Source organism: Hibiscus syriacus, unplaced genomic scaffold (assembly GCF_006381635.1).
Source record: "Hibiscus syriacus cultivar Baekdansim isolate YM2019G1 unplaced genomic scaffold, ASM638163v2 tig00003041_pilon, whole genome shotgun sequence".
Lineage (NCBI taxonomy): Eukaryota > Viridiplantae > Streptophyta > Magnoliopsida > Malvales > Malvaceae > Hibiscus > Hibiscus syriacus.
The window spans coordinates 8599781-8614725 of NW_024061960.1; the positions used below are offsets into that span (position 1 = coordinate 8599781).

A 14945-nucleotide genomic window follows, 5' to 3' on the forward strand; every position below is an offset into this window, starting at 1 on the left:
TATTTCAATTAATGATTAAAGTATTCTCATTTTAATTTTCAGTTTTTTTTTTAAATTATTCAAACTTTATAAATTTGAACTTGATTTGAATTTAAAATTTGAACTAAAATTTGAAATTAATTTAAAATTAAAAAATAAATTATTTTGAATCAAATCGAATTTTATGCGGCTTATTTATAATATTGTGTAGCGTTGTTTAAGATTATTTTGTTTCTTTTATGGAATTAGAACAAACCGGCGTTTATGTTTCTGTATTAGTTACTTTAGATTCTTTTATTAGAAGGAAATATTCAATCTGAAGAAGAAGAAGATAAGAAAGCATTAAATAGCAGTGTAGGATGATGCCAAAACTTGAAGCAAGGTTTACGAAAACGTATTTGCATTTAACTGCATTTGCATTAGATTATGACATATTACCTTAACGACCGATCGCCTGCTCAATAATAATTACATCATCACTCTCTCAAATCCTATATCTAATTAACATTCAATCATTTTATAAAAAAAATACAATCATTTCTGGAAAAATCATTTGATCGTGGAAAATTATATTGCCACTCGTTAAAAATATGTGTTTATTGAAATACATAAATTATAATGAATTTTTTCTATATAAAATTTTATTTTGAATTTAGGGTAAACTATACTAGATATTATTACACTCAAGCGATATCAATAATATTATTAAACTTTTAGTTGCTCTAATTAGAGCATTAAACTTTAGTTTTGATTTTAATTATATTTCTTGACTGTTAAAATCTAATCTGACATGGACAAGACGACACTCTTTTGGTGTGACTACTGATGCCTAATACGACCGTTTTAAACACTAAACTTTAGTAATGTATCAATTTGTCGCTAAACTTTTAAACTGTTAACTTTTAGGCATTGCACTTTTCTAACCGTCGTTGGTAGTGAATCACCTCCTGTCATTGATCACCAGTTGTAGCTCAGTATCAAAATGTTTACATTTTACTCTTCTTTCTTTTCCTATGATGAGTTTTTCACAAAACTCACTCAAAATCAACGGAGTTAAACAAAAAATCTATCATTTTTAGGAGTTTAGAGAATTTATTGGATTTGAGGAGTTTGGAGTGTTTGCTTGAAAATCCAAACGGAAAATATTATTTTGAGAAAACAAATAACATGTGTCAAAACTAGTCTCATCGGATCACCATTAGAGGAGATCAAAGTATTATTTCGAGTGGGTTTTGTGAAATCCAATCTAATGAGAAGAAAGATGAGTGAAATATATATATTTTGATATCGATCTTGCTGTGAATGGTAGTCAGTGACGAGTAACGATTGACTGCCAGCAACAGTAAAAAATGTAGTGTCTAAAATTATTTTTTAAAGTTTACTAATAAAATCGATACATTCCTAAACTTTAGTGCCTAAAACAATGTTATTTTGGGCATCAATAGAAACACCAAAATGATTTTATTTTATTCATGTTATTAAGTGAAGAAAAGATACATCTACATTATCACGCTGTTAAAAGTTAATATCAGCAATATAATTGAATTCAAAATCAAAATTAATAGCTATTAACAATTGAAAGTTTAGTAATACAAATAATAAATCGTCTGTCTAGTAATTAATTTTTAAACTTTAAACATTTTACAGCTTTAGAAAGGGAGAAGACTACGAAGTTGAGATTTTAAAGACAATTTATTAGGACCAAAAAGACAATAAAAATACAGCAAGCAATATATAATCACATGAGCAGGTAAATAAACCAAAAGAAACCTTCAAAAGCATCAATTATTTTATATACCACAATACATAAATATATCAGATAAATGATTTCTGGTTTTTTTTCACGACTTTGTTTATTCAAGCAGAAACCATACATGACAGAAGCATTTAAAACTTATGAATCTATCCTCAAACTTCCAACAAGCAGGGAAAAGCAAGGGCCCAGGCCATCATATATATATATATATATGCATATTTGTAGTAGAAGAGGCTTATACCAAATCACAGCAACTTCTGGTTTGAATGATCTGCTCATTAGTTGATGAAGCTTTCATTTTATATGCAAAAAAGGGAAGCTTCCCACTTTATTTCATTCAATAATAATTGTGGTGCTTCCTTGGCCTGACTCTATGTTGCGGAAGACGGCTATCGGATAGAGCAAAATCGCAACTGATAATTTGAGAAAATAAAAATGAAGATAAAAGAGACACAAAATTTACGTGAAAAACCCCTAAATAATATAGGGTAAAAACCACGGGCAATGGTAGAAGAATTTCACTATGAGAAAATATAAATTACAACTTCTCTCGATCGACCAAGGAGAAAACAATGATAATTCTCTCTTGATAAAAAAGGAGAAAACAACTCTCAAGAAACTCTCTAAATTCTCTCTAGTATTGGAAGAAAACTAGAATGCTTTGGGATAATTTTGAAGCTAAATGGGATAGGGTATTTATAGCTAAATCTTAAGGACTTAATCTTGTAAATACCCTAAAGTTTAAAGATTAAAATATTGTAATTATCCCTTTTTTTCAACAAAATGCAACCATATTTGAATTAAATCAAAGTAGTTGGCTGCCATCTAGAAGATTAGCCGCCCATGATGACTTTTAACAATCTCTCACTTGAAGATTTGATTGGAACAATCATATCTTCACACCATTCTTTCTACCTTGTACCTTCATGTTTCTTACGTTTCTGACAGGCCACAAGAGAATCGACACCAGGTAAATTTATCAGCGTTGATCGCCTTCGTCATGAAATCTGCTATGTTGTCTTTGGTATGAATCTTCTGCATATCTACCGTCCCTTCTTCCACTTTTTCACGAATGAAATGGTATTGAACTCGTATGTGTTTTGTCCTTGAATGAAATGTTGGATTCCTTGCTAGATGCAAGGCGCTTTGACTGTCACAAAACAGAGAGACAAACTCTTGATTGTGCCCAAGCTCCTCCAATAGCATCTTCAACCAAATTGTTTCTTTACTGGCTTGTGTAGCTTCTACATATTCTGCCTCTGTTGAGGATGTAGCCACAACTGACTGCAATTTTGAAACCCAGCTTACAGCTCCACCAACAACTTTGAACACATATCATGTAGTAGATTTGCTTTTATCCAAATCCCCTGCATAGTCAGAATCGACATACCCATTTATAAGTAAGTTTGATCCTCCATAACATAATGCAACATTTGAGGTCCCTTTGATGTATCTTAGGATCCTCTTTACAATATTCCAATGCTCTTTGCCTGGATTCGCCATGTACCGACTAACCACTCCCACTGCTTGTGCAATGTCTGGTCTTGTGCATATCATAGCGAACATTAAACTTCCCACTGCTGATGCATACGATACTCGAGACATCTTTATCCTCTCTTCTTCACTGCTAGGACTCATACTGGAGGATAATTTGAAGTTAATAGGAAGAGGGGTAGAAATTGGCTTACAATCTTGCATGCTAAATCGTGACAAGATTTTCTTCAAGTAATTCTTTTGTGAAAGCCAAATCTTCTTATTACTTCTGTCTCGATGAATTTGCATCCCTAGAATCTTGTTTGCTGATCCCAAGTCCTTCATTTCAAATTCCCTAGCCAGTTGTGCCTTTAATTCTTCAATATGATCTTTTTTGGGTCCTGCAACCAACATGTCATCCACATACAACAACAATATAACAAAATCGTTATCACCAGACCTCTTGAAATAAGCACAAGGGTCTGCATTAAGTCTGTTGTATCCAAGGCACATAATGAAGGAATCAAATCTCTTATACCAACACCTCGGCGCCTGCTTTAGACCGTACAGAGATTTGTTCAACCTGCAAACCAAGTTCTTCTTTTCGTCTTCTTCAAAAACTTCAGGCTGGAGCATATAAATCTCTTCTTCAAGATTTCCATGAAGAAAAGTTGTTTTAACATCTAGCTGTTCCAAATGTAAATTCAATGTAGCACACATTGCCAAGACTACTCGAACTGTTGTTAGTCGAACCACAGGAGAAAATATTTCATTGAAATCAATACCTTCTTTCTGAGCATACCCTTTGACCACCAGTCTTGCACGATACCTCTCCACTTGATCGTCACCATTTCGCTTGATTTTGAAAACCCATTTGGTACCAATTGGCTTCCTTCCTTGTGGTAGTGGCACAAGGTCCCATGTATTATTTTTATGAAGGGCTTCGATTTCTTCTTGCATCGCCATTATCCATAGTGAAACATCTGAGCTGTTTATTGCCTCCTGATATGTTGATGGCTCACCGTCCTCTGTTAAAAGACAGTATGCAACATTTCCTTCTATAACATAATCTGAGTGTCAATTGGGACGTCTTCTCACACGATCTGATTGATGAGTTGTTGGAGCTTCAGAACTCTCTGGTTCTTGTTCATCATGTGTTGGTTCTGCTTTAGAAGAATCTCCTTGTTCAAACTCCTTTTCCACATGTATCTGTGTAGTCTCTGACTTTTCAGCGCTATCATCGTCTTCTTTTCTTTGTAGTTTATCTTCTACAAAGATAACATCTCTACTGATGATCACTTTGCGGGCAGTGGGATCCCACAAGCGATACCCCTTTACTCCATCAGCATACCCCAAGAATTTGCATTTCCTGGATTTTAGATCCAGCTTTGAAATTTCTTGGGCGTTGTACATCACGTACACAATACTTCCAAATACATGGAGGTTTGAATAATCAACTGGTTCAGCAGTCCACATCTCCATTGGTGTCTTCAGCTCTATTGCAGTTGATGGAGCTCGATTCACCAAATAACAGGCGGTATTGACTGCTTCTGCCCAGAATGATTTTTCTAGGCCTGCGTCCCTAAACATTGCTCTTGTTCTTTCTAACAAGGTTCTGTTCATCCGCTCTGCCACTCCATTTTGTTGAGGAGTGTTCGCCACTGTGAACTGTCTTTTGATGCCTTCTTTCTTGCAAAAGTCATCAAATTTTTCGCTTGTGTATTCTCCTCCATTATCTGTTCTGAAACACTTGATCTTATTTCCAGAATCAAGTTCCACCCGCGCTTTGAAGTTTTTGAAAGTTGAAAACACGTATGACTTCTTCTTAATAGGGTGCATCCAACATCTCCTGGAGTAGTCATCAATAAATGAGACAAAGTATTTTGCTCCACCTAGGGATGTTACTGGTGCTTGCCATACGTCAGAGTGAATCAATTCTAGAACACTTTTGCCTCTAGAATTTGATGTGTTAAATTTCAACATGTGCTGCTTACTTGTTATGCAATGCTCACACAAAGTAAGTGATACATTTGTTAAGCCTGGAAGTAGCTTTTGCTCCACAAGGACTTTCATTCCTTGTTCTGACATGTGTCCAAGTTTCTTATGCCATAGCATTGCAGAATCTGAACTACATGAGGCAACAGAGGCTTCTGCTTCTAGCAATGTCTCTCCCTTCAGCATGTACAAGTTTGCAGCTATCTTTTCACCTTTCAGCACCACAAGCACTCCACGGAACACCTTCATGATTCCTTTTCGTGTTTCAATCTTTCTAGCATTATTATCCAACAATCCGTAGGATAATAAATTTTTCTTCAAACCTTTCACGTGCCGCACATCTCGAACAACTTTAATTGTTCCATCATACATCTTCAATTTGATGGTTCCCACGCCAATGATTTCTAAGGCATGATCATTGCAACTATACACAGATCCTCCTGAGACTGGTTCATAATGATGGAACCATTCTCTTCTTGAGGTCATGTGATATGTTGCTCCCGAATCAATGAGCCATATATCTGTAAATCGTTTTCTTCCTTCCACGGTGGTTGACGCTTCACAACATAGAGCATCTCCATCATCTGAAGTGTTTGCGGTATTGCCTTGTGGATTAGAGTTTTTATTTAGACTCCAGCAATCCTTCTTCAAGTGTCCATTCTTTCCACAGTGGTAGCACTTTAAATTCTTCTTGCTCCTCGACTTCGATCTACCATGTTTATGATTGTTGCTTTGGCCACGTTCTGTTGATCTCCCTCTCATCGTTGTCAACGCTTCTGCTTGTTACAGATTTACTTGTCTGTCTTCCTTGTTCTTGCGCCGATTTTCTTCTTGTAGAATAGCAGCTGCAACGTCATCGAAGACTAGACTGGTGACATTACTGTTTGTCAAGTTGATGATGAGTTGATCGTACGAATCCGGTAGACTTTGAAGTAGAAGTTCAGCACATTCTTGTTCTCCTATTTTACAGTTTAAGGATGTAAGCTGAGAAAATAAGGTGTGCAGTGTATTTAAGTGTTCCGTCACTAAAGTAGATTCTGACATACGGAGAGTGTACAATTTCCTCTTAAGGAAAATTTTATTGTGCAGCGATGTTGCCTCGTACAATTTGGTAAGATGATCCCATATCTCCTTAGTTGTCTTCTTCTCCTCGATGCTTGACAATACTTCATCTGCTAATGCTAGATGAAAGTTTGCTATAGCATTCCCGTCCATCTCGTTCCATTTGATGTCATCTGCGAAATCCACCGGCCTTTCATTGATAGCCGCTAGACACTCGTCTTTCCTTAGGATGGCCTTTATCTTCAATTTCCACAATGAGAAATTTCTCCCATTGAATTTTTCAATATCAAATTTCGTTGCCATAGCTTCTTTTACGGATAGCTCCCACTATTTCACTATCGTGAATAGTTCTCTGGAACCTTCAAAGAATGGGTAATAACTTCTTATTTTCTTATATTGGACGATCCACCTTTTGGTGGCAACCACAAAGACAATAAGCATATATTACACACTCTAATCTAGCTCGGATACCAATTGTTGCGGAAGACGGCTATCGGATAGAGCAAATCGCAACTGATAATTTGAGAAAATAAAAATGAAGATAAAAAAGACACAAAATTTACGTGGAAAACCCCTAAATAATTATCCCTTTTTTTTCAACAAAATACAATCATATTTGAATTAAATCAAAATATTTGGCTGCCATCTAGAAGATTAGCCGCCCATGATGACTTTTAACACTCTAGACAAGGGTTTCTTCTTCTTGCTCCTGCAAGAGAGAGGTCTTGCGGTCGTCTGAAATATCATCCACTTTTTCGACATCTCGCTCTTTACGAAGCTCTGCTTCCTTGATTTGTCCCCACATCAAAGCATAATATCCGGTTCCAACTATAATCGTCCCTATTACGCTGTCAAAATCTTTAATATTAAGATTTGAGAGGTAAAGGAAATGAAATCACGTTAAAGGAAGAAAAGTGTTTGGTTACCTTCCATACTGAAGGCTGTTTGTAAGGAAACTGGTTCCGAAAATTGTTGCAAAGAGTATCCCGAATGGCTTGAACATATGCACGTAAAAAGGGCCTTTCATTCTCGTACATGCTAAATGAACATTGCTACGGATAATACTCCCGAACATCCCCTATAACGTAACCATCATTAGCTGATACTTAGTGTTAGCAAAATTTCAGGGTTTTTTTTAGGTTTCTTACTGTCACAATAATGAGTAGGAGATCCCTCTTGTGTTTAAGTTTCCATGCATTTATCTCTCTCTCCATAAACAAAGAAAAAACCAGACATTGGATAGTCCCAACTAAGCTGTAAAAAGAGGCCACTTTGATCACTTGAGGATATTGCTTGACGGTCCCCACCTGACAAACAAAGCGTTTGTATTGTTTTGAATGATAAAAGTGCACAAGATGTCAAGGAAACAAACCCAAGAACTGATCTTGATATATTGTTATACCTGAATGGTATTCCATATCGAAATGGACAAGTTAGCAGCTGCAAGCAAAAGTCCGCCAAGAAACCAACGATCAGGCGTGGAGTAGAAAACAAAATGTTTAGGTATAAGTTGAAGCGGGTGGGAAAGTGAAACCGGTGATGCTCGTATGAATGGGCCTCTGTATAGTTCTACTACAATGATTCCCGCGATTGAGACCAAAGTTCCAATCAATTTGGCTTGACAGCCTGAGCTTTCACAATGCAGCTTTGTCGTCCTGTGATAATTATGAAATGTCAGTCAGCACTGATATATTTATATATATGCATTCAGTTAATACTTACATGCATGGTCTATCGTCAACTTTGAATATTAAGATTGTGTGTTTTCTTGCATGTTTTTCCTTCGATCTAAACAAGAAAATAAAAATGATGTTGGAGATAAAACTAAGAAGTACCTTAGAATGATGGAAAATAAGAAGGAAATAGAAGGTAGTAGGAGTCCCGTTGCGCATACAACGATTGGTGAACTATAGCTTAGCCCAAGGAATGCAAGGTTCTGAGATATAGCAATCCAATAAATCAACATCCATAAAAAGGGGTCAATTTTCACATTAAAGAAGATGAAGAAATAGCTTAGGAAACTGCAAAGGACGATGTAAATGAACAGAAAGTCACCCTTTTAAACCCAGGAAAAATATACGGAGGAGTGGGAAAGTAAAGAGAGACTGTTGTGTTCTGCAATTAATGAGAAAGAAAAACAATGGTGAAGAACTGGAATAGAAAACAAAGTTTACGAACGTACTGTACATGTAATTATATGGAGAGGGAAGATATATATATATAGCTAGAGACCTTTCCCTACGATGATAAAGGAAGGAAAAATGGAGAAGCAAAGAAGAGCCAATAGCGTTGGTATACACCACGAAAACAAAAGGGCTAAGCCCTCCTGTTAAGGCCGTTTTGGCCAATATCGTCAATGCTATGGTGCAAGCTTCCATTATGACCATCACCGTGAACGGTGCCACTTCTCTCATTCTCTCTCTCATCATCTTTTCTCGTTTGGCCGATAACAACAACAAGAGATTAGAAGTAATGAAGTTAACCTGCTGCTGTTGTTCTCTCAGAGTGTGTTTTTTGGTCTTGTTTTGGGCTACAATTTATAATGAAAGAAAAGGCTTTTGTTTTGAGAGTAAAGTTAGCCCTTCGAATATGGGGGAAGCTACTTTGGAGTGAAAAACGACTCGTTGCTGACGATGGATATTTAGGCATTCTGTTTTTCCTTTTTAAAATTAAAAAGTTGGATACGTGTTTCGTTCTCATTCGTTATCAATAATGAATATAACTATAATCGCCTAAAATATATTTAAAATATAAATCTACGTAATATCACTTATTAAAGGTTTAATTAACATATTACTCAACGTTCAAAAATTTATAATCTTTACCTTCCTCTAAATTTATAATGGAAAAATAAAACGATAGAAACTCGTAAAATATTATAATCCACTAATATTATATAGATTTATAAGTTATTAGAGCGTTAAATTTAATTATAAATCATAACTTATTAGATTTTTCTGTAAAGGTTTAGTTAATTTTCTCAATAAAAAATATCAATAATTTTAATTTAGTTTTATCTCTATTGATATAGAATATTTCCTATAGAAAGGATATAAATGAGTAACGATATAAAATTTATTTATTTACTTATTTTTTATTGTTGTCCTTCCATTTTCAATGCTTCACTTTGATTAATCGAGATCGATCTGCGTTGCACACTTGATTTTGATGGGTGAGTTTCCCAGCATACATTTTATCCATACACAAGAACTCGAACACGAGACTTTGCTTAAGCAATATCAATGTACTTACCACTTGAATCAATCTTTATTAGTAAAATTTATTAATATAATACTTAAACTATATTATATAATAAAGAAATTTACAATGTGCAATTTTTAAAATAACTAATAAATAACATAAAATAATTTATATAACGGGTTCAAACACCAATAAATAAATTTATAAAATAAATTTTTAAATAATATAATTTATTTTACGAAAATTATTTTTATAGAATCTATATTAATATTTAATTAGATTATATAAAGACCAAGATCTAAAATGCTATTGATTTTGTACGAACCAAACGATCTTAATGGTTAAGCGGTTGTTATTATCTCTTGAATTTCCAGATTAGAAAACGACATATGCATTAGTGTATGAATATTAATTGTCAACTTAAGAGTCTTTTAAACCTATATTACTTTATGTTGACCCTAACCAAATAAAAAAATGCGATTGAAGTTAAGATCCGGTGGACATGCACGATGGCCCTACCATAAAGCATATAACAAGGGGCCAAAACATATGTTCCAAAGAAGTGGCATTTATCCTAGAGGCAAAGCGTGGAACACAAGACTCTCCACATATATAAGCAAACGAGCTTAGGTGTTGGATTGGATGGATTTCTTTCATTAGGATCCACCTAAGAGGGTCAGAAGAATAATGAATAAAGAAGGATTAATGGAAAGAAAATATGCAAATATTCTGTCCTGTTACAGATCAAAATTACGTTGCATTATTTTGTATTTTCATTAGCATGTGTTTGAAAAGGCAATGCATTCTACTTTATTAAGCCGACTGCTGCTATATGAGATGCACCGTCTACTTGTGTCACGTTATTAGTCTTATCAGCTATGCAAATTAGGGCTGTAAATGAGACGAGACAGATCACGAGCTACTCGAGATTGACTCGATCAAGGCTCGATAAATACTCGGATCGAATGGACTCGACTCGAGCTCGACTCGAGTTCTTAACGAGCCGAAACGAGCTACTCGATATTCGAGTCGAAAAGCTCGTGAGTAGCTCGAAAATATAATATATTAAAATTTTATTTTTTTTAGAAATAAATTATTAATAATATTAATATTTATGTATTGATTTTTTTATAAAAAATACAGTAAGATTTCTTGTATTTAAGGTTCATGTTCGAGTTCGAGTTTGAGGCTTCAAACGAGTTAAGTTTAAAAAAAAAATTTTCATTTCGAGTCTTTTCGAGCTGCTCACGAGTTTTAGTTTAGGATTTCGAGTTCGAGTTGAGCTTGAAAATTTTATGCTCGCGAGTTTTCGAGTCGAGTCGAGTTTTATTTCAAAGTTTTCGAGTCGAGTCGAGCTCAGCAATACTCGAGCTCGACTCGGCTCGTTTACACCCCTAATGCAAATATATAAAAGCAACAAGTATTATTATATTTGCTCATTTTCAAATATGAGTTCATTATGTATTAACCATATTTTCATATGTTGTGTTATCTCTCGTTTTGGCTTCGTTGGATTCTTGTCCATTCAAGATGCTCGCAGGGCATTGTTTAGAGTTGATGGTTTTTGATTGTGGGGGAACAAAATCAGAGTTTCAATGGCCAGATTCAATTGTAGGGAAAACTTTTCATCGGAGAAGACTGTCAATGGGAAGTTAGTGGCCGTGGAACTGTCAATGGGAGTTTTAATGGAGGGTTTTCTTCTTGGGAAATGGTTGGACTTTGATTTTGCTTGCGTAAGAAATAGTTATGTAAAAATAGACCGATTAACACTTACAAATATTAGATAACAAATTAGCTAGATAACAAGACGACGTTATTATGTCCTGATAATTCATTATTTTAGAAAGGAATTTGCATCAAGTGATGTAGTTCTAAAGGGGAGGATCACCCCCAAGATTAATATAATACTTTCTAATTCGTATATTTAAAAGAGGAAATTGAAACTCAATTAATTGTTTTTTAGGGGTGATCCTCCACTTTTAAATATACGAATTAGAAAGCATTATAATTATATTAATCTTAGGGGTGATCCTCCACTTTATAACTACATCAGTTGATGCAAATTCATTTCTAAAATAATGAATTATCAGGACATGTTAGAGTACTGTTAGAGATGTAATACACGTGTAAGCAGACAGTTATTTTATTAGTATGGTTAGCTAGGTGGTTAGTCTGTTAATAGAAGAGGTTAGTCTGTTAATAGAAGTTGGTGAGCTTAGGCTCGCTGTAACACCCCCAACCCGTACCCGACCTGGATTCGAGTCCGAGGTGTCACATTAACTTTTCAAAACATTTACTTGTATAAAATAGTGAGTAATTTAAAAACTTTGATAACATTTAACTTATTCAAAACGTTTACAAAATATATCAGAGTTCATACAATTTATATCCTTAGACTACATGCCAACTACACTCTATAAACAGTACATATATTTTCTGATCTGACATTTGGTAAGGAGAACTGACCTGTCTTGCTCCACATTGCTCTCTATATTCTTCTCGAACCTGCGTGTGAAACAATCACACGCTAAGTCGATGACTTAGTGAGGCAAATAAAACATATAATAGAAATCATAAAAACATCTCATATAACAAAACACATGAACATTTAATACTAATTTATCATACAAAATCATATACCTTTTTATATAACAAAGACACTCATGTACATATATCATCATCTACTTTCTTAGCATTATCATATATATTATTATCATTATCTCTATCATTATCATCGAATTATTTATCACATAATCTTGTACTTATCCTTTCTGTATATCATATCACTCATATATCATTTCACCAAAAGCATATGCATTATATATATTGTATTTATGTTATCTCTTTGATTAGCCCATGGTACACTTGTGAGAACTATCGATATGTGAGTCTATAGAGGTTGTGCACTAATCTGTCACCACAACTCGTATCATTGCACCGAAGTGCACGTTGAATTGCACCGTAGTGCCGCGTAGAATTGCACCGTAGTGCCTTATAATAATGTCCATAAGGACCACATATCATTCCTTAAGAATCATATACATATACTAGGGATCAAGTATGTGTCTTACAAGACTTCACACATGTTCCACAGAATATATATATATCCCGAAGGACCGCATAGAATTGTACCGTAGTGCCATATAATAATGTCCATAAGGACCACATATCATTCCTTAAGAATCATATACATATACTAAGGACCAAGTATGTGCCTCAAAGACCTCATAAATGTTCCAAAGAATATACATATGTCCCGAAGGACCGCATAGACCCTCGACTCTTGGCATGCCAACTATACCCCTAGCTCTCATGACACATAACATGGGCATTATCATTTATTTCATTTCAAATATTCACATAAACATGTAATTCATTTTCACATATCACGTATCACATAGCTTCTTTTCATATTATCACATAGTCACATAGTTCACTTACACGTAGATCATTTCCATATAATTCACATGTCACATATCTCATGTTCTTGTATTCATATAACATATAATCACATAGATTACTTTCACATCACATAATTCATAGTTATGATTTCATATATTTACCTAATTACAAAGCTAATTCACCTATACATGTTTTCATATACTTTCTATCATTTCTCACCCAATCACATTTATTCATGTAAACATACTTATCATATCTTGTTCACATATGATCATATACTTCATATAACATATAGAAACACCTAGAACACTTTCACATAGCTTATATCGTATTTCTAAATATATATCATTTAATAGTATTTTTATTTAGGTAATAATTTAATCTATTTACTTAATTCAATTTCACAATTTCGTTATAATCTTTTCATATAGCTCCATAGATATTTAGCATATAACTTATCTTGCATATTCGTATCGTCCCTTTATATTCAAGTTTCCTAATTGATATATTATTCCCATTTCATTCTATAATTCAATCTTACTTAGTTCCTTTAACTCTCATTAAATCAAAAGCTCTATTATACTAATTCCCATGATGGATCATATCACTATGTACTTGTCCAACTCATGTTTACCTAGTTCATATCACTTCTCATGAACTCACTCTCACCATATTTTCCTATTCTTACATCTTTTATCTCATAACCATGTATTCACATTGTCTTATATTTCATTATCATATTACTTATATTTGTTCTCCTATGACTCTTTATAAACATCTATTTCCATTTCCCTACATCTCTTGACTTATCTTCTATATTCATATAATTTCATAACTTATTTTATATTCTCTCATTAACACTTAACCGTATTTTTTTTTCATAAATCACATAGCACATACCAAACAAAACATATCAATTCATATAATCAAACACACATACACTTCATATCGTTAGCATACTTATAATCAAGACTTAATGAGCTATTACTATAAGAATAGACTTATCACAAGTCCAATTTCCATATAATCTTATACAATAAGATGCACTCACCTGGGCCTCGTTGTTTTGAATCAATCCTAATCCTTAGTTTGTTCTGGAACAAGCTTTCATTCTATATCTACATAATAATACATTAATACTTATCAGTATACTGACTGATATATTCGAAACTATCACTCCTTAGGCTCAGAGAAAAGCCAATTTCATCTTTTAATGAAGGTATGCATCGATGCACTACTGATGCATCGGTGCATAAAATGCATTCGATGTTGTATTATTACTGGGATGCATCGATGCATGCCTTATGCATCGATGCACTAATTGCATTCGATGTTTCTATTTTAAAAGAGTGCATCGATGCATTACCAATGCATCGATACACCTTCAAGTAATTTCTGGGGTTTAACCTTGATGCATCGATGCACTATGAATGTGCATCGATGCACTCTGCCCAGAATCCTCTTTTATGCCCGAAAATCCACTCTTTTCAGCTTAATACTTCATATATCATCCCCTTTCTTATTTTTAACTTACATACTCATATTCAAACTCATTCCTATTCATTAATCACCTCTTTAGCATCAAAATCCTATTCTCCATATGAAATTCAAGAATTACACTAAATTTTCAACATGTTCCAAATTCAATTCTATTGCTTCTAGCTTCTTAATTATACCCTTGACAAGTCAAATCCATCTTTAGAACTACAAAAACCTTTCTATAACAAAATTTCATTTATACACCCTTCATATCATTTCCTTTCTAATTCTCTATTCTTGATGTTTAAAGCTTATATAAGCTTTCCTTAAGCTTATATAATACTCCAAGAATCAAAATCAACTTATAAATCCAAGAATTAAACGGCTGAAATTAAACTCACCTTTAAATGAGGCTTACGGGGAGAAGAAGAAGCTGGAGAAGAAGACTCTGGATAATTCTCTCATTTCCCACGTGTTTTATAACCCTAAAAGAAAGATAAAAAATCTTTCTGGTTAAATGACCAATTTACCCTTTATTTCCTTTAATAATTACTGAATAACCTTCATCATATTTCCAATAAGTCATTGAACTATTCAA

General features: G+C 34.0%; 1 protein-coding gene across 1 annotated transcript; it reads right to left on the minus strand.

Moving 5' to 3' along the window:
* Positions 1-6947: 6947 nt before the first annotated feature.
* LOC120173874 (WAT1-related protein At1g70260-like) lies at positions 6948-8688 on the minus strand. The gene is made up of 7 exons (XM_039180924.1): positions 8498-8688; positions 8322-8380; positions 8101-8218; positions 7668-7920; positions 7414-7572; positions 7192-7343; positions 6948-7113 (listed from the first exon to the last, which is right to left on the minus strand). The coding sequence occupies exons 1-7, from the start codon at positions 8677-8679 to the stop codon at positions 6948-6950; spliced, it is 1089 nt and encodes a 362-aa protein (XP_039036855.1). The 5' UTR covers positions 8680-8688.
* Between the last annotated feature and the right edge of the window lie 6257 nt (positions 8689-14945).

Excerpts from the sequence above, each read along its gene's own strand:
- LOC120173874 (XM_039180924.1), bottom strand. The coding sequence starts at position 8,679 with ATGAGAGAAGTGGCACCGTTCACGGTGATGGTCATAATGGAAGCTTGC. Across the intron at positions 8,219-8,321 it reads ATTTTTCCTGGGTTTAAAAG|GGATTGCTATATCTCAGAAC; the intron begins GGTGACTTTCTG and ends TGTTGATTTATT. Across the intron at positions 7,921-8,100 it reads TTATTTTCCATCATTCTAAG|GACGACAAAGCTGCATTGTG; the intron begins GTACTTCTTAGT and ends TAATTATCACAG.